Raw genomic sequence first — 17969 nt, 5'->3', positions numbered from 1 at the left:
CATCCCGCATGGACTGTTCACCATCACATACCACAGGAACTGTTCACCATCACATCACACACGGACTGTTCACCATGACATCCCGCACGGACTGTTCACAATCACATCACATACGAACTGTTCACCATCACATCCCGCACGGACTGTTCACCATGACATCCCGCATGGACTTTACACCATGACATCCCGCATGGACTGTTCACCATCACATCCCGCACGGACTGTTCACCATCACATCCCGCACGGTCTGTTCACCATCACATCCCACACGGACAGTTCACCATCACATCCCGCACGGACTGTTCACCATCACATCCCGCACGGATTGTTCACCTTCACATCCTGCACGGATGTTCAGCATCACATCCCGCATGGATGTTCACCATCACATCCCGCACGGACTATTCACCATTACGTATTGCACGGACTATACAGCATCACATCACACACGGACTGTTCACCATCACATCCCGCACGGACTATTCACCATCACATCACGCACGGACTGTTCACCATCACATCCCACAACACGAGCTATTTTGCAATATACTCCATCAATATATGTGTGTGCAAAACTAGAATAACATGGATTTCTGAAATCACTTGCCTTACTGAATAAGATTGACATCAAGAAGAAATCCAGCAAAAAAGTCTCGGAGACGTTGCTGTAGTCAAACTGGAAGAAGAGGACTGTGAAACTCAAAGTTACGTATTGGTATGTCGGGTTACAGAAGGAGGTGCGGAGTAGCTTCATACTGGCCACAGTCATCATTAAAACATCGCAGCTGCAACACAAAGTACAACAGTAGTTAATAAATACAGACAATGCTGGTCGTTCTCCCATAGGTTGTAGTCTACGGGTGAGGTGGGCTTCGCTGGCGGCAGATAATTGGACCAGGGTAATTCAGTTGCTACTTTAAAGTCATATAATTTGTTCTTATATTTCCATTCTAAATTCCTATGTTCACATTTGTAATGGAAATTGCAGATGTAAACTTGTCACACTGTAATTACATCCTCCTGCCAGTGGTGGTGCTGCAGCGCAAGCCTCTGCTGCGGACAGGGTGTAAATTGTCGTGTGAATTGTAGTGCGATAAGTTTAGACAGCCAATTAACATTAGAAATATGGACACGGTAATTGATAATGGAAAAGGTTAACAGGAGGTGCATGCAGATGTAGCATTTATAATATATATAGAACTAACAAGGGGAGCTCACCATTTGGGTAATTACAGACACAAACCCCCAAAGCATGCTGACACTGTACTGCACCTTTACACAGAAATGACAGCACGGAAACAGGCCATTTGGCCCAACCATTCCGTGCTGATTTTTATCCTCAACACGAACAGTATCCTAATCCCGTGCCCCGCCCTATTTCCATATCCCTTCATCCACATTTCCTTCAACCACCTATCTAACCTATTCTTGAATTGCTTCTGCTTCAGTCACTAACTCCCACATTCCATAGCCTCACAACCAATGTTCCCTTTAGGCCTACAGCTCCCGCACAGCCGGCTCGCCGGCTTTTAAACAGGAAAAACCGTGCATGCACGGTATTTTGAATGGGCTGTGCAACCCCTTAAAGGGGCCGTGCACCCAAAAAAAAATGAAAGGTAACATTGCTCACAACCCTCTGTGTAAGAAGGTTTCTCCTGCTCTCACGCCACTTTCCCAGAGAGCAGTGGACCTTTGCAGTTATGTACAGTCAAACTGCACCAAGAAAGGATTGGATAAATAATTCAAAATGAAACACACTCGTTGATACTGATTAACCATCACCATCAACAAAGACATTTGCGAACCGGTAAAGGCGGTTATTACATTTTCTAAAAATAAAATACAGTTTGCATTTTATAAATGTGCAGCAGCTTACTGTATGCCGAGCTTCTTGTGACTACTGAGAGAGAAAGCATCGTTGGTGAGTGCATTGAGTACCACAGTTGGGTAAATGACGTACTTCTCCAAACACAGGAGCCAAACATACAAGCGCTCAAACCACATCAACTGGGCTGCATCTGAAACACAAAACAAAGAATCATATAGAAAAAAAAGAGGGAGCAGACACACAGTGATTGGTTACGGAACCAAGGCGGGTGGATGGCATTAAGGTGTAGATCAGCCGTCATCTAATTGAATGGCGGAATCGGCTCGCGGGGCTGAATGGCTTCCCCTCCTGTCCGATGATTTCTTCAAGGGGCTCAGATGATGCCATAAATGGGGAGGCGCTGCTTATAAATGTTCCAGATAGCTTGCTTTCTCTGTTAAACACATCACATTCTGCAGTTTGCCAGTGCTCGCATACCATTCTGTTTCAGGTTGGGCGCTCTGCACTTGGAAGGTGAAAAGGCAAGAAATCAGCGGCCAACTCTGTAGTCTGATTATCGATTTCATAAGTTGGGTTGCAGTTGGCACCTTGATTCAGAACTCATGCCTTTTACTTGGGTTCAAACCCAGCCCAGACCAAAGGCATGGATAAAAATCTATCCTTTCAACTAGCTCTCAAGGTCCTATGTGAATTGTCTTCATCCAGTTCCTAATGGGTTGAAGGCCTCAGCAGAAATCGTTAAGTCGGAGTTGCCGACTTTCGGATGAGACGTTAAACTGAGGCCCCTTCTGCCCTCTAAGGTGGATGTAAAAGATCCCGTGGCACTATTGGAAGAAGAGCAGGGGAGTTCTCCCCGGTGTTGCGGCTAATATTTATCCCTCAAAGAACATCACTAAAACAGATTATCTGGTCATTATCACCTTGATGTGTGGAAATTGACTGACATGTGTCCTACATTACAACAGTGACTACACTTCAAAAAGTGCTTCATTGGCTATAAAGCAGCTTGGGATGTCCTGAGGTCATGAAAGGCGCTGTAGAAATGCAAGTATTTTCTTTCATTCATCCTTCACATGAGCTCAGTGAGTGGCAACAGCACTGGGCAGTGAGCCTGGTCGGTACAGCTCTGCTGCTTAATCCCTGAGTGTACTGAGCCATCAAGACACCCTGGGGGAGAAATTCGGTTGGTTAGCGCCTCCCATTAGTGCCTCCAGGGGGATGATAATGGGGTGCTAACAACTTACCACCCGGGCGCAGCAATGTTACCACTGCCTGTGAAATTCACCTGCCGGTTTGCGGCGGCGGTAACCCCTAGCGCCATGATCTCCTGCGCCCGGAGATTGTGACATCATCCGGCTGCGCAGTGCCCTGTTAGCGCCCCGGAACCGAAATTCAGTTCCGCCCCCTGCAGCATCGCCGGGCGATAACACCGACAGCTGCAAGAGGTGTCGTTTCAGAGGCCGGGTGCTTTGGGAGCGATAATTAAAGGTAAGGCCGCTGGTCTTCAGGAGAAATGTGTTTCCTTCCTTTAGGATGCATTTTGAAAATGTTTAAATGGCGCGATTGATCAGTCCTGCACTCTGTTAGAGTGCTTGGGGCTGATCGTCGAGGATCCCAGCTGCCGTCGGCAACGAGGGAGATTGTTCAAATGCAGAGCCTGCAGCGATGGCCCTTTCCTTTAAGGGAGGGAAGGAGCCTCAGATCCCGGCAGCGCTGCAGTGGTCATTGTGCAGCGCTGCAACTTTACCGCCCCTCCTGCGTGGTTTAAAGCTCCAGAAGGGAAGTAGTAGCGCTTGAGTTAGAGCTCCACTTCCTTCCTGGAGCGCTAACATCCAATTTAGAGAAAGCAGAGAATCATTAGCGCCTGGCGCTAATTTTTCCAGCTTTCAAAATTTAGCGCCCCAGAGAATTTCATTTTGAATTAATATTGGCACTTAAAGGATTTTTAATATATTTTTGTTGTAAATCCAAAACCAAATGAACAATTTCATTTACGGTCTACTTCACAACCTTCTTAGCATCTGCTCTCAAATCTAAAGAACTCAGTTTAATTACAATCATGCTTTTAGCTCCAGGTGATGTATTACTTTAATTTAAGCCAATTTCACATTCAGTGCAGTTACTAGGCATGAAGGTTTTAATTCCATAATATTGTCTTGATGCTCAACCAAATTAAGTTCCACTCTAAGTGATCCCAATGTAACCATATACGGTTATAACCTCAGCAATCCAGAGTCTCTTGTCAAATCATTTTCACACATCATTTTCAATGATCATTAACACTTGGAACAAGCAGAAATGTGCATTAAACGCACACACGTTGCAATAGCCAAGAAAATATTCATATTTGAAATAAAGCCACACAGTTTCTAACCAGATTTTGCTTCATACAGCACATAAATTTGTAGTGGTGCAATGTTTTACAAAAGATATCGTCATAACAACAACAACATCGTCTTTAACGTAGTAGAATGTCGCAAGGCGTTTCACAGGAGTGCTTTTAAACAAAATTTGACACCGAGCCACATAAGGAGGTATTGAAGACAGGTAAGAGGTATGTTTTAAGGAGCATCTTAAAGGAGGAGAGAGAGGTAGAGAGACAGAGATGTTTAGGGAGGGAATTCCAGAGCTTATGGCCTAGGCAGCTGAAGGCACGGCCGCCGATGGTGGGGCGATGGACATCAGAGCTACGCAAGAGGCCAGAATTGGAGGAGCGCAGAGATCTCGGCGGGTTGTAGGGCTGCAGGACATTAGAGATTGGGAGGGGCAAGGCCGTGGAGGGATTCGAAAACAAGGATGAGAATTTAAATTTTTTAAAATTTTAACACCAATAATCCCTCAATGCATACAAATAAGTGACAAAGCTAAGGCTGGTTATAACGGATATCATTTGAGCCAATTAATAACTTGCATTGCACCAAAATCACACGCGTGGGATCAAATTAATTTGACAGGACAGCACAATGAGCCTTATCAAATCACAAATTAAAAGGAAAAACACTCATCCATTTAAGAATTATTAATAGTGGAGCGCTCCAGTGCTGTTGTTATTTAATGCTAATGGATGTACTCAGGCTGACCAACTCCCCCACAGAAATCTGAGACGGGAGCTCACAAACTCACTGCTTCAGAAACACAATCTCCCATCTCTTTCTCTGCGCCATTCAACAGAAAAGAAGAGAATAGGATGGAGAAGTAAAACACCAGCTCCCACGGCAGCATGGCCAGCTTTCTACTGCAACTAGAGGTTCAATCAGTGCTCTCAGCTCTCTGATAGATACTGGGACAGTCCCACTTACACACTTGCCTCTTTCACTGGCAATTCACTGTCAATTCACGGACTAGTCATGGCCCATTCTCTGAAGTTTATTTGTCCATTCACTGTCCATTCTCTGTCCATTCACTGTCCATTGACCATTCTCTGAAGTTCCTCTGTCCATTCTCTGAAGTTTCTCTGTCCATTCTCTGAAGTTTGGCTGCATTCTCTAAAGTTTCTCTGTCCATTCTCTAATGCATCTCTGTCAATTCTCTGAACTGCCTCTGTCCATTCTCTGTCAATTCTCTGAACTGCCTCTGTCCATTCTCTGAACTTTCTCTGTCCATTCTCTGAAGTTTCACTGTCCATTCTTTGTCCATTCTCTGAACTTTCTCTGCCCATTCTCTGAAGTTTCACTGTCCAGTCTCTGTCCATTCTCTGAAGTTTCACTGTCCATTCTCTGTCCATTCTCTGTCCATTCTCTGTTCATTCTCTGTCTATTCTGTGTCCATTCTCTGAAGTTTCTCTGTCCATTCTCTGAAGCTTCTCTGTCCATTCTCTGAAGTTTCACTGTCCATTCTCTGTCCATTCTCTGAAGCTTCTCTGTCCACTCTCTGTCCGTTCTCTGAAGCTTCTCTGTCCATTCTCTGAAGTTTCACTGTCCGTTCTCTGTCCATTCTCTGATGTATCTGTCCATTCTCTGAAGTTTCTCTCCATTCTCTAAATTTCTCTCTCCATTCTCTGTCCATTCACTGTCCATTCTCTGAAGTTCTTCTGTCCATTCTCTCTCCATTCCCTGTCCATTCCCTGTCTATTCTATTTTATACCCTGATGCTCATCTGTCAATTCTCTGAGCAAACACTGTCCATTCTCTGAGGTTTCCCTCCATTCTCTAAAGTTTCTCTATCCATTCTCAAATGCATCTCTGTCCATTCTCTGAAGTTTCTCTCCATTCTCTGTCCATGCACTGAAGCTTCTCTCCATTCTCTAAAGTTTCTTGGTCCATTCTCTGAAATTTTGCTGTCCCTTCTTTGTCCATTCACTGAAGTTTCTCTCCATTTTCTGAAGCTTCTCTGCCCATTCTCTGAAGTATCTGCGTCCATTCTCTGAAATTTCTCTCCAATCTCCATCCATTAGCTAAAGTCCATTCTCTGAATTTTCTCTGAAGTTTCTCAGTCCATTCTCTGATGTTTCTCTGTCTATTTTCTGTCCATTCTTTCAAATTTCTCCGTCCAATTTCTGTTCATTCTCTGAATTTTCTTTCCGTTCTCTGAAGTTTCTCTGTCCAATCTCTGAAGTTTCTCTATCCATTCTCTAAAGTTTCTCTGTCCATTCTCTAACATTTCTCTGTCCATTCTCTGAAGTTTCTCTGTCCATTCTCTGACATTTCGCTGTCCATTTCCTGAAGTTTCTCCATCCATTCTCTGAAGTTTCTCTGTCCATTCTCTGAAGTTTCTCTGTCCATTGTCTGTCCACTCTCTGAAGTTTCTCAGTCCATTCTCTGATGTTTCTGTCCATTCTCTGAAATTTCTCTGTCCATTCTCTGATGTTTCTCTGACATTTCTGTGTCCATTTTCTGAAGTTTCTCTATCCATTCTCTGAAGTTTCTCTGTCCCTTCTCTGTCCATTCTCTAAAGTTTCTCTGCCCATTCTCTGAAGTTTGTCTCCATTCTCTATCCATTATCTGTGTCCATTGACTGTTATTCTCTGAAGTTTCTCTTTCCATTCTCTGTCCATTCAGTGTCCATTCTCTGAAATTCCTCTGTCCATTCTTTGATGTATCTCTGCCCATTCTCAGAAGTTTCTCTGCCCATTCTCTGAAGTTTGTCTCCATTCTCTATCCATTATCTGGTGTACCTCTGTCCATTCTCTGAACTTTCCCCGTCCATTCACTATCAATACACTATTCATTCTCCGAACATTCTCTGTCCATTCTGTGTCCATTGACTGTTATTCTCTGAAGTTTCTCTTTCCATTCTCTGTCCATTCAGTGTCCATTCTCTGAAATCCCTCTGCCCATTCTCTGATGTATCTCTGCCCATTCTCAGAAGTTTCTCTGCCCATTCTCTGAAGTTTGTCTCCATTCTCTAAAGTTTCTATGTCCATTCTCTGAAGTATCTCTGTCCATTCTGTGTCCATGCTGTGTCTATTCTGTGTCCATTCTCTCAAGCTTCTCAGTCCATTCTCTGAAGTTTCTCTGCATTCTCTGTCCATTCACTGAAGCTTCCCTCCATTCTCTAAAGTTTCTTTGTTCATTCTCTAAAGTTTCTTGGTCCATTCTCTGACATTTTGCTGTCCCTTCTCTGTCCATTCACTGAAGTTTCTCTCAATTCTCTGAAGCTTCTCTGCCCATTCTCTGTCCATTAGCTAAAGTCCATTCTCTGAATTTTTCCTTTCATTCTCTGAGGTGTCTCTGCCCCTTCTCTGTTGATTCTGTAGCCATTCCCTGTCCATTCCCTGTCCACTCTCTGAAGTTTCTCAGTCCATTCGCTGATGTTTCCGTCCATTTTCTGAAGCTTCTCTGTCCATTCTCTGAACTTTCTCTGTCCATTCTCTGTCCATTCTCTGACATTTCTCTGTCCATTCTCTGAAGTTTCTCTGTCCCTCCTCTGATGTTTCTCTGTCCATTCTCTAAAGTTTCTCTGTCCATTCTCTGACATTTCTCTGTCCAATCTCTGAAAGTTCTCTGTCCATTCTCTGAAGTTTCTCTGTCCATCCTCTGATGTTTCTCTGTCCATTCTCTAAAGTTTCTCTGTCCATTCTCTGACATTTCTCTGTCCAATCTCTGAAAGTTCTCTGTCCATTCTCTGAAGTTTCTGTGTCCATTCTCTGTACATTCTCTGAAGTTTCTCTCTATTCTCCGTCCATTAGCTAAAGTCCATTCTCTGATGTTTCTCTTCCATTCTCTGAGGTTTCTCAATCCATTCTCTGTTGATTCTGTATCCATTCGCTGGCCATTCCCTGACCATTCTCTGTCTACTCTCTGAAGTTTCTCAGTCCATTCTCTGTTGATTCTGTATCCATTCGCTGGCCATTCCCTGTCCATTCTCTGTCTACTCGCTGAAGTTTCTCAGTCCATTCTCTGATGTTTCTCTGTCCATTTCCTGTCTATTCTTTGAAGTTTCTCCTTCCAATTTCTGTCCATTCTCTGGAGTTTCCTGTCCATTCTCTGAATTTTCTTTGTCCATTCTCTGACATTTCTCTGTCCATTCTCTGAAGTTTCTCTGTGCATTCTCTGAAGTTTCTCTGTGCATTCTCTGAAATCTCTCTGAAGTTTCTCAGTCCATTCTCTGATGTTTCTCTGTCCATTTCCTGTCTATTCTTTGAAGTTTCTCCTTCCAATTTCTGTCCATTTTCTGAAGTTTCTTTGTCCATTCTCTGAAATCTCTCTAAAGTTTCTCTGTCAATTCTCTGAAGTTTCTCTGTCCATTCTCTGAAATTTGTCTCCATTCTCTGATGTATCTCTGTCGGTTCTCTGAACTTTCTCTCTCCATTCACTGTCAATGCACTGTTCATTCTCTGAACATTCTGTGTCCATTGACTTTTATTCTCTGAGTTTTCTCTTTCCATTCTCTGTCCATTCAGTGTCCATTCTATGAAATTCCTCTGTCCTTTCTCTATCCATTCTCTGACATTTCTCTGTCCATTCTCTGTAATTTCTCTGAAATATCTCTGTCCATTCCCTAAAGTTCATTCTCTGAGTTTTCGCTGACCATTTTCTGAAGTTTCTCTATCCATTCTCTGAAATTTCTCAGTCCATTCTCTGTCCATACTCTAAAGGTTCTCTGTCCATTTTCTGAACTTTCTCTGTCCATTCTCTGACATTTCCATTCTCTGAAGTTTCGCTGTCCATTCTCTGATGTTTCTCAGTCTATTCTCTGAAGTTTGTCTGCATTCTCTAAAGTTTCTGTGTCCATTCTCTGAAGTATCTCTGCCCATTCTGTGTCCATTCTCTGTCTATTCTGTGTCCATTCTCTCAAGCTTCTCAGTCCAAACTCTGAAGTTTCTCTGTCCATTCTCTGATGTTTCTCGGTCCATTCTCTGAAGTATCTCAGTCCATTCTCTGGTGTTTCTCTGTCTATTCTATGAAGTTTCTCCGTTCAATTTCTGTCCATTTTCTGAAGTTTCTCTGTCCATTCTCTGTACGTTCTCTGAAATTTCTCGGTCCATTCTCTGAAGTTTGTCTCCATTCCCGAAAGTTTCTGTGTCCATTCTCTGAAGTATCTCTGTGCATTCTCTGTCCATTCTCTGTCTATTCCGTGTCCATTCTCTCAAGCTTCTCTATCCATTCCCTGAAGCTTCTCTGTCCATTCTCTGATGTTTCTCAGTCCATTCTCTGAAGTTTATCTGTCCATTCTCAGACGTATCTGTCTATCCTCTGAAGTTTCTCAGTCCATTCTCTGTTCATACTCTAAAGGTTCTCTGTCCATTCTCTGACATTTCTCTGTCTTTTCTCTGACATTTCTCTGTCCATTCTCTGAAGCTTCTCGGTCCATTCTCTGTCCATTCTCAAAAGCTTCTCTGTCCATTTTCTGTACATTCTCTGAAGTTTCTCTGTCCATTCTCTGAAATTTGTCTCCATTCTCTGTCCATTCTCTGATGTATCTCTGACTGTTCTCTGAACTTTCTCTGTCCATTCACTGTCAATACTCTGTCCACTCTCTGAACATTCTCTGTCCATTCTGCATCCATTGACTGTTATTCTCTGAAGTTTCCCTTTCCATTCTCTGTTCATTCTGTGTGCATTCTCTGAAATTCCTCTGTCCATTCTCTGTCCAATCTCTGAAGCTTCTCTGTCCATTCTCTGATGTATCTCTGTCTATTCTCTGAAGTTTGACTCCATTCTCTGTCCATTCTCTGGTGTATCTCTGTCCATTCTCTGCAGTTTCTCAGTCCATTCTCTGTCCATACTCTAAAGGTTCTCTGTCCATTCTCTGAAGTTTCTCTGTCAATTCTCTGTCCATTTTCTGAAGTTTCTCTGTTCATTTCCTAAGGTTCTCTGTCCATTCTCTGAATTTTCCCTGACCATTTTCTGAAGTTTCTCTGTCCATTCTCTGTCTATACTCTAAAGGTTCCCTCTCCATTCTCTGAAGTTTCTCTGTCAGTTCTCTGTCCATTCTCTTAAGTTTCTCTGTCCATTCTCTGTCCATTTTCTGAAGTTTCACTGTCCATTCTCTGCAGTTTCTCAGTCCATTCTCTGTCCATACTCTAAAGGTTCTGTGTCCATTCTCTGAAGTTTCTCTGTCCATTCTCTGAGGTTTCTCTGCCGCATCTCTGGCCATTTTCTGTACATTCTCTGAAGTTTCTTTGTCCATTCCCTAAAGTTAATTCTCTGAATTTTCTCTGACCATTTTCTGAAGTTTCTCAGTCCATTCTCTGTCCACACTCTAAAGTTTCTCTGTCCATTCTGATATTTCTCTGTCCATTCTCTAAAGATTTTCCGTCCATTTTTTTCCATTCTCTGAAGTTTTTCTGTCCATTCCCTACAGTTTCTCTGTCCATTCTCTGAAGCTTCTCTGTCCATTCTCTGAAGTTTTTCTGTCCATTCTCTGAAGCTTCTCTGTCCATTCTCTGAAGTTTCTCTCCATTCTATAAAGTTTCTCTGTCCATTCTCTGAAGTGTCTCTGCCCATTCTCTGATTTTTCTCTGTCCATTCACTGAAGTTTCTCTCCATTCTCTAAATTTCGCTCTCCATTCTCTGAGGTTTTGCTGTCCTTTCTCTGTCCATTCCCTGTCCATTCTCTGAAGTTTCTCTATCCATTCTCTGATGTATCTCTGTCCATTCTCTAAAGTTTCTCTCTCCATTCTCTGATGTATCTCTGTCCAATTGCTCCCCATTCTCTAAATTCTCTGGGGTAAAAATTCAGTATCACCCCATTTGGGGCACCATTATCGGCCATGCGCAAAATTTAGCGCTTGGCGCTAATTATCGCCTCCGACAGCAAACTTGGCTTTTATCGCCCCTGGAGGTGATTGGAGCGCTAAATCAGGTGCTTCACACCTGTCTTAAGGCGCAAAGGCCGAGGAGCGAGGTGCTACCTCAGAGCGCTGGCGAAGCAAGGAAGGGCAAATCAAAATAAACCTGCAAAGTGCTGCTCAGTATTCAAAACTCCTTCACACGGCGTTGAATCTCTCCAGAAGTCTCTCTCTATCTCTCTCTCAGAACATGTGGTGCAAAAATGTCACCGACAAAAAAAGGCAGGAAGCAGTCGCAATTAAATAGGGCTCCCCTAGTCTCATTCTGACAGCATAACGCTCCCCTGAACCTGTCGTTGCTAGCGGCAGGCGGTAAGGGAGGGGGCGCCACTCAATATCCAGTCCGGGGTGCAAATGGGGCGTTGCACACTCGACTGACGTCACGATCTGCCAGCGCAGGAGATCGTGGTGGTAGTGTTTAGCGCTGCCGCAAAATGTCTAGTTAATTTCGCGAGCGGCACAAACATTGCCGCACCCGGGCGCGAGTTGCTTTGCGCCCCAATTGGTGCCCTCTTAAGGCGCTAATGGGAGGTGCAAACAACTGAATTTTACCCCCTCTGTGCCCATTCTCTGAAGTATCTCTGACCATTCTCTGTCCATTCTCTAAAGTTACTCTGTCCATTCTCTGAAGTTTCCCTGTCCATTCTCTAAATTTTCTCAGTCCATTTTTTCCCATTCTCTGAAGTTTCTCATCATTCTCCAAAGTTACTCTATCTACTCTCTGTCCATTCTCTGAAGTTTCTCTGTCCATTCTCTGCAGTTTCTCAGTTCATTCTCTGTCCATACTCTAACGGTTCTCTGTCCATTTTCTGCAGTTTCTCTGTTCCTTCTCTGTCCATTCTATGAGCTTCCGCTGTCGATTCTCTGTCCATTCTATGAGCTTGCGCTGTCGTTTCTCTGTCCATTCTCTGAACTTTCTCTGTCCATTCTCTGATGTTTCTCTGCCCATTCTCTGAAGTTTCTCTCCATTCTCTAAAGTTTCTCTGCCCGTTCTCTGATTTTTCTCTGTCCATTCACTGAAGTTCCTCTCCATTCTCTAAATTTTGCTCACCATTCACTGTCCATTCTCTGAAGTTTTTCTGTCCTTTCTCTGTCCATTCTACGAAGTTCCTCTATCCATTCTCTGATGTATCTCTGCCCATTCTCTAAAGTTTCTCTCTCTATTCTCTCATGTATCTCTGTCCAATCACTCCCCATTCTCTAAATTGTCAGTGTCCATTCTCTGAAGTATCTCTGCCCATTCTCTGTCCATTCTCTGAAGTTTCTCTCCATTCTCTAAAGTAACTCTGTACATTCTCTGTCCATTCTCTGAAGTTTCTCTCCATTCTCTAAAGTAACTCTGTACATTCTCTGCCCATTCTCTGAAGTTTCTCTGTCCATTCTCTGAAGTTTCTCTGTACTTTCTCTAACATTTCTCTGTCCATTCTTTCCATTCTTTGAAGTTTCTTTGTCCACTCTCTGTCCATTCTCTGAAGTTTCTCTGTCCATTCTGTCAATTCTCTGTCTGTTCTTTGAAGGTTCTCTGTCCATTCTCTAAAGTATCTCTGTCCATTTATTCCCATTCTCTGAAGTTTCTCTATCCATTCTCTGAAGTTTCTCTGCATTCTCTAAAGTTACTCTGTCCACACTCTGTCCATTCTCTGAAGTTTCACTGTCCATTCTCTAAAGTTTCTCTATCCATTCTCTGAAGTTTCTCTGCATTCTCTAAAGTTACTCTGTCCACATTCTGTCCATTCTCTGAAGTTTCACTGTCCATTCTCTAAAGTTTCTCTGTACATTTTTTCCATTCTTTGAAGTTTCTCTGTGCATTCGCTCTCCATTCTCTGAAGTTTCTCTGTCCATTCTCTGTTGATTCCCTGAAGTTTCTCTGTCCATTCTCTGAATTTTGTCTTTCCATTCACTGTCCATTCTCTAAAGTTTCTCTGTCCATTTTTTCCATTCTTTGAAGTTTCTCTGTCCATTTGCTCCCCATTTTCTGAAGTTGCTCTGTCCATTCTCTGCCCATTCTCTGATGTATCTCTGTCCATTCTTTGAAGTTTCTCAGTCCATTCTCTAAAGTTTCTCTGCCCACTCTCCGTCCATTCTCTGAAGTTTCTCTGTCCATTCTCTGAAGCTTCTCTGTCGATTTTCTGAAGTTTTTCTGTCCATTCTCTGACTGTTCTGTGTCCATTCCCTGAACATTCTCTGTCCATTCTTGGAATTTTTTTGTCCATTCTCTGAAGTTTCTCTGACCATTCTCTGAAGTTTCTCTGTCCATTTTCTGTCCCTTCTCTGATGTATCTCTGTCCGTTCTCTGAACTTTCTCTCTCCATTCACTGTCAATAAACTGTCGACTCTCTGAACATTCTTTGTCCATTGACTGTTATTCTCTGAAGTTTCTCTTTCCATTCTCTGTTCATTTGTGTCCATTCTCTGAAATTCCTCTGTCCATTCTCTGAAGTTTCACTGTCCATTCTCTGATGTATCTCTGTCTATTCTCTGAAGCTTGTCTGCATTCTCTAACGTTTCTGTGTCCATTCTCTGAAGTATCTCTGTTCATTCTGTGTCCATACTCTGTCATTTCTCTGTCATTTTTTTCCATTCTCTGAAGTTTCTCTGTCCATTCTGTCAATTCTCTGCCTATTTTCTGAAGTTTCTCTGTCCATTCTCTAAAGTATCTCTGTCCATTTTTCCCATTCTCTGAAGTTTCTCTATCGATTCTGTGAAGTTTCTCTGCATTCTCTAAAGTTACTCTGTCCACACTCTGTCCATTCTCTGAAGTTTCACTGTCCATTCTCTAAAGTTTCTCTGTCCATTCTCTGAATTTTCTCTTTCCATTCACTGTCCATTCTCTAAAGTTTCTCTGTCCATTTTTTCCATTCTTTGAAGTTTCTCTGCCCATTCGCTCCCCATTCTCTGAAGTTGCTCTGTCCAATCTCTGAAGTTGCTCTGTCCATTCTCTGCCCATTCTCTGATGTATCTCTGTCCATTCTTTGAAGTTTCTCGGTGCAGTCTCTGATGTATCGCTGTCCATTCTCTGAAATTTCTCTGCCCGTTCCATGTCCGTTGACTGTTGTTCTCTGAAGTTTGTCTGTCCATTCCCTGAAGTTCCTCTGTCCATTCTCTGATATATGTCTGTCCATTCTTTGATGTTTCTCTGTCCATTCTCTAAAGTTTCTCTGCCCACTCTCTGTCCATTCTCTGAAGTTTCTCTGTCCATTCTCTGAACTTTCTCTCTCCATTCTCTGTCCATTCTGTGTCCTTACTCTGTTCTGTGTCCATTATCTCAAGCTTATCTATCCATTCTCAAAAGTTTCTCATCATTCTCTAAAGTTACTCTGTCTACTCTGTGTCCATTCTCTGAAGTTTCTCTGTCCATTCTCTGAAGTTTCCCTGCCCATTCTCTGATTTTTCTCTGTCCATTCATTGAAGTTTCTCTCCATTCTCTAAATTTTGCTCTCCATTCACTGTCCATTCTCTGTCCATTCACTGTCCATTCTCTGAAGTTTTTCTGTCCTTTCTCTGTCCATTCCCTGTCCATTCTATGAAGTTTCTCTATCCATTCTCTGATGTATCTCTGTCCATTCTCTAAAGTTTCTCTCTCCATTCTCTCATGTATCTCTGTCCAATCGCTCCCCATTCTCTAAATTGTCTGTGTCCATTCTCTGAAGTTTCTCTGTAGATTCGCTGAAGTTTCTCTGTCCATTCTCTAAAGTCTCTCTATCCATTTTTTCCCATTCTCTGAAGTTTCCTGTCCATTCTCTGAAGTTTCACTGTCCAATCTCTGAAGTTTCTCTCCATTTTCTAAAGTTACTCTGTCCACTTTCTGTCCATTCTCTAAAGTAACTCTGCCCACTCTGTGTCCATTGTCTGAAGTTTCCCTGTCCATTCTGTCAATTCTCTGTCCATTGTCTGAAGTTTCACTCTCCATTCTCTGAAGTTTCTCTGTCCATTCTGTCAATTCTCTATCCATTCTCTGAAGTATCTCTGTCCATTCTCTGTAACTTCCCTGTTCATTGACTGTCCATTCTCTGAAATTTCCCTGTCCATTCTCTGAAGTTTCTCTGTCCATTCTCTGTTGATTCTCTGAAGTTTCTCTGTCCATTCTCTGTTTTCTGTGTCCATTCTCTGAAGTTTCTCTGTCCAGAGTGCTGTGGCATTTGAGTGGAGAGAGAGTGTGGTAACAAGGAGAAAAAGTCATTTAAGTGTATTTTGTGAATTTTAGTGTGCTAAAAAGTTAATTATTTGAAGTGAGTTTAATTTTTTAGTGTAAATTAAGCTGTTGGGGAGCTTAAACCGGAAGTAGAATCCGGGTATAAAAGGGGCAGGACTAGTGCGGCTGCACAGAGTGCGGTGCATTGAGTGGAGCGAGTGTTTGTAAGTGGGAGAGTTCGGGCAAGTGGGAGGTGAGGGTGTGTTTTTGCTCTGTTTTGTTCCCTACTCCCAGGTTTAGACAGCACTGCGGAAGCGGAGCATCGAGACGAATCAACCAAACAGGCCCCACAGACAGCATTCAACGAGGAGGTTGGTGATCAGCTGGTTGGTAGGTTCTCTTCCTTCTCTTTTATACCTTTAAGTTGGTAAGTCCTATTGAATAGTGGTGTGATATTATCATCTATATCCGGGCAGGGTCTTCATAACTAATATTAAGAAATTTAATTAATTATATAGAATGGAGCAGGTGATGTGTTACTGTTGTGAGATGTGGGAGACAGTGGACCCCATTGAGGCTCATGGTGAATACATCTGTGACAAGTGTTTGCTGCTAGAGGAACTCCGGCTCCGTATTGAGGTGCTTGAGACCGAGCTTCAGACACTGCGACACATCAGGGAGGGGGAGAAGTACCTGGACTCTATGTTTCAGGAGGTAGTCTCACCTATGAAATTAATTAATTCAGATGTAGTCCGTGGTCAGTGACAGGACAGTGTGACTATGAGTGAGGCAGGTACAGGGATCCAGGAGGTAGTGTTGAAGGAGCTGCAGCCCTTGCTCTTGTCAAACAGTTTCGAGATTCTTTCTCCCTGTGAGGGCGGGAGCGGGGACTGCAGGGAGGATGAGCAACCTGGCCACAGCACCATGGAACAGGGGGCCATTCAAGTGGGGGGAGTAAAAAGAAATGCTGTAGTGGTAGGGGATAGTATCATTAGGGGGATAGATAGGGTTCTCTGCAGTCGAGAGCGGGAGTCCCGAAGGCTGTGTTGTCTGCCCGGTGCCAGGGTTAAGGACATCTCTTCTGGGCTGGAAAGAAACTTGGAGTGGGAGGGGGAGGATCCAGTTGTTGTGGTCCATGTTGGTACAAACGACGTAGATAGGACAAGGAAGAAGGTTCTGTTAAAGGAGTATGAACAGCTACGGGTCAAATTAAAAAACAGAACCTCAAGGGTAATAATCTCTGGATTATTACCTGAGCCACGAGCGAATTTGGCTAGGTTAAATAAAATTAAAGAGTTAAATGCGTGGCTCCAAGACTGGTGTGGGGAAAATGGGTTTTGCTTTTTGGGACACTGGCACCAGTACTGGGGCAAGAGGGAGCTGTTCCATTGGGATGGACTTCACTTGGCCAGTGCTGGGACTAGAATCCTGGCGAATCATATAACTAGGGCTGTAGAGAGGGCTTTAAACTAATTAGTGGGGGGGAGGTTTCTGGAGAGCAAATAATAAAAATGACTACGGAGAAGGTCATAGACTTAGGTAGCAGTGGGGGAATTAAAAAACAGAGCATGTCAGGAAGGGACAGAAGGTATGGAGTAAAACTTAAAGTAGTAAAAGGGGAAAAAGCAGGAACTAAGTGTCACAAAACATATTTGAAAGTTCTTTATCTGAAAGCACGTAGCATTCATAACAAAATGGATGAGTTAATGGCACAAATAACTACATATGGGTATGATCTTGTGGCCATTACAGAAACATGGCTGCAGGGTGACCATGACTGGGAATTAAATATACCAGGTTATTTAACAATCAGGAAGGACAGGCAGGAAGGAAGGGGAGGTGGGGTGGCTATGTTAATAAAGGAAGGAATCACTGTAATACAGAGAAATGATATTGGGTCAAAGGATCAGGATAGTGAAACAGTTTGGGTGGAGATAAGGAATAATAAGGGGAAAAAACACTAGTGGGCGTAGTCTATAGACCTCCAAACAGTTGCAACTCTGTTGGACGGAGTATTAATCAGGAAATAGTTGAGGCTTGTAATAAGGGAACAGCTATAATTATGGGGGATTTTAACTATCATATTAACTGGGCAAATCAAATTGGGCAGGGAAGCCTTGAGGATGAGTTCATTGGGTGTATTAGGGATGGGTTTCTTGAGCAGTATGTAACTGAACCGACCAGGGGGCAAGCAACCTTAGATTTGGTCCTGTGTAATGAGACAGCATTAATTAAAAATGTCCTAGTAAAGGATCCCCTTGGAATGAGTGACCATAACATGGTTGAATTCCATATTAAATTAGAGGGTGAGAAGGTTGGATCTCAAACAAGCATGCTGAGCTTGAATAAAGGAGACTATGAAGGTATGAGAGCGGAATTGATTAGAGTGGACTGAGAAAATAGATTAAAGGGTAAGACGGTACATGATCAGTGGTGTACATTTAAGGAGTTATTTTACAACTTACAAAAAATATATATTCCACTGAGGAAAAAAGGGTGTAACAGAAAAGAGAGCCATCCGTGGCTAAGTAAAGTAATTAAGGATAGTATCCGACTAAAAACAAGGGCATATAAGGTAGCCAAATCTAGTGGGAGGATAGAAGGTTCGGAAGTCTTTAAAAGACAGCAAAAAATAACTAAAAGATTGATTAAGAAAGGGAAGATAGATTATGAAAGTAAATGAGCAAAAAATATAAAAACAGATAGCAAAAGTTTCTATAGTTATATAAAAAGAAAAAGGGTGGCTAAAGTAAATGTTGGTCCCTTAGAGGATGAGA

The 17969-nt window shown here is 42.8% G+C and overlaps 1 protein-coding gene across 1 annotated transcript in view; it reads right to left on the bottom strand.

The window, feature by feature from the left end:
- Positions 1 to 17969, bottom strand: part of pcnx2 (pecanex 2) — a 946160-nt gene that overhangs the window by 420809 nt on the left and 507382 nt on the right. Inside the window, exons 20-21 of the mRNA XM_085996657.1 lie at positions 1877 to 2018; positions 608 to 785 (exon numbers count right to left, since the gene is read on the bottom strand). Coding sequence (XP_085852783.1) covers positions 608 to 785; positions 1877 to 2018 — 320 coding nt within the window. The remainder of the gene's footprint in view (positions 1 to 607; positions 786 to 1876; positions 2019 to 17969) is intronic.

The sequence above is a fragment of the Somniosus microcephalus genome, chromosome 9 (genome assembly GCF_052327205.1).
Source record: "Somniosus microcephalus isolate GS21.2 chromosome 9, FLI_Smic_1.0, whole genome shotgun sequence".
Lineage (NCBI taxonomy): Eukaryota > Metazoa > Chordata > Chondrichthyes > Squaliformes > Somniosidae > Somniosus > Somniosus microcephalus.
Note: the sequence above shows the minus strand (reverse complement) of the source record. Positions and strands in the feature narration are given on the sequence as shown.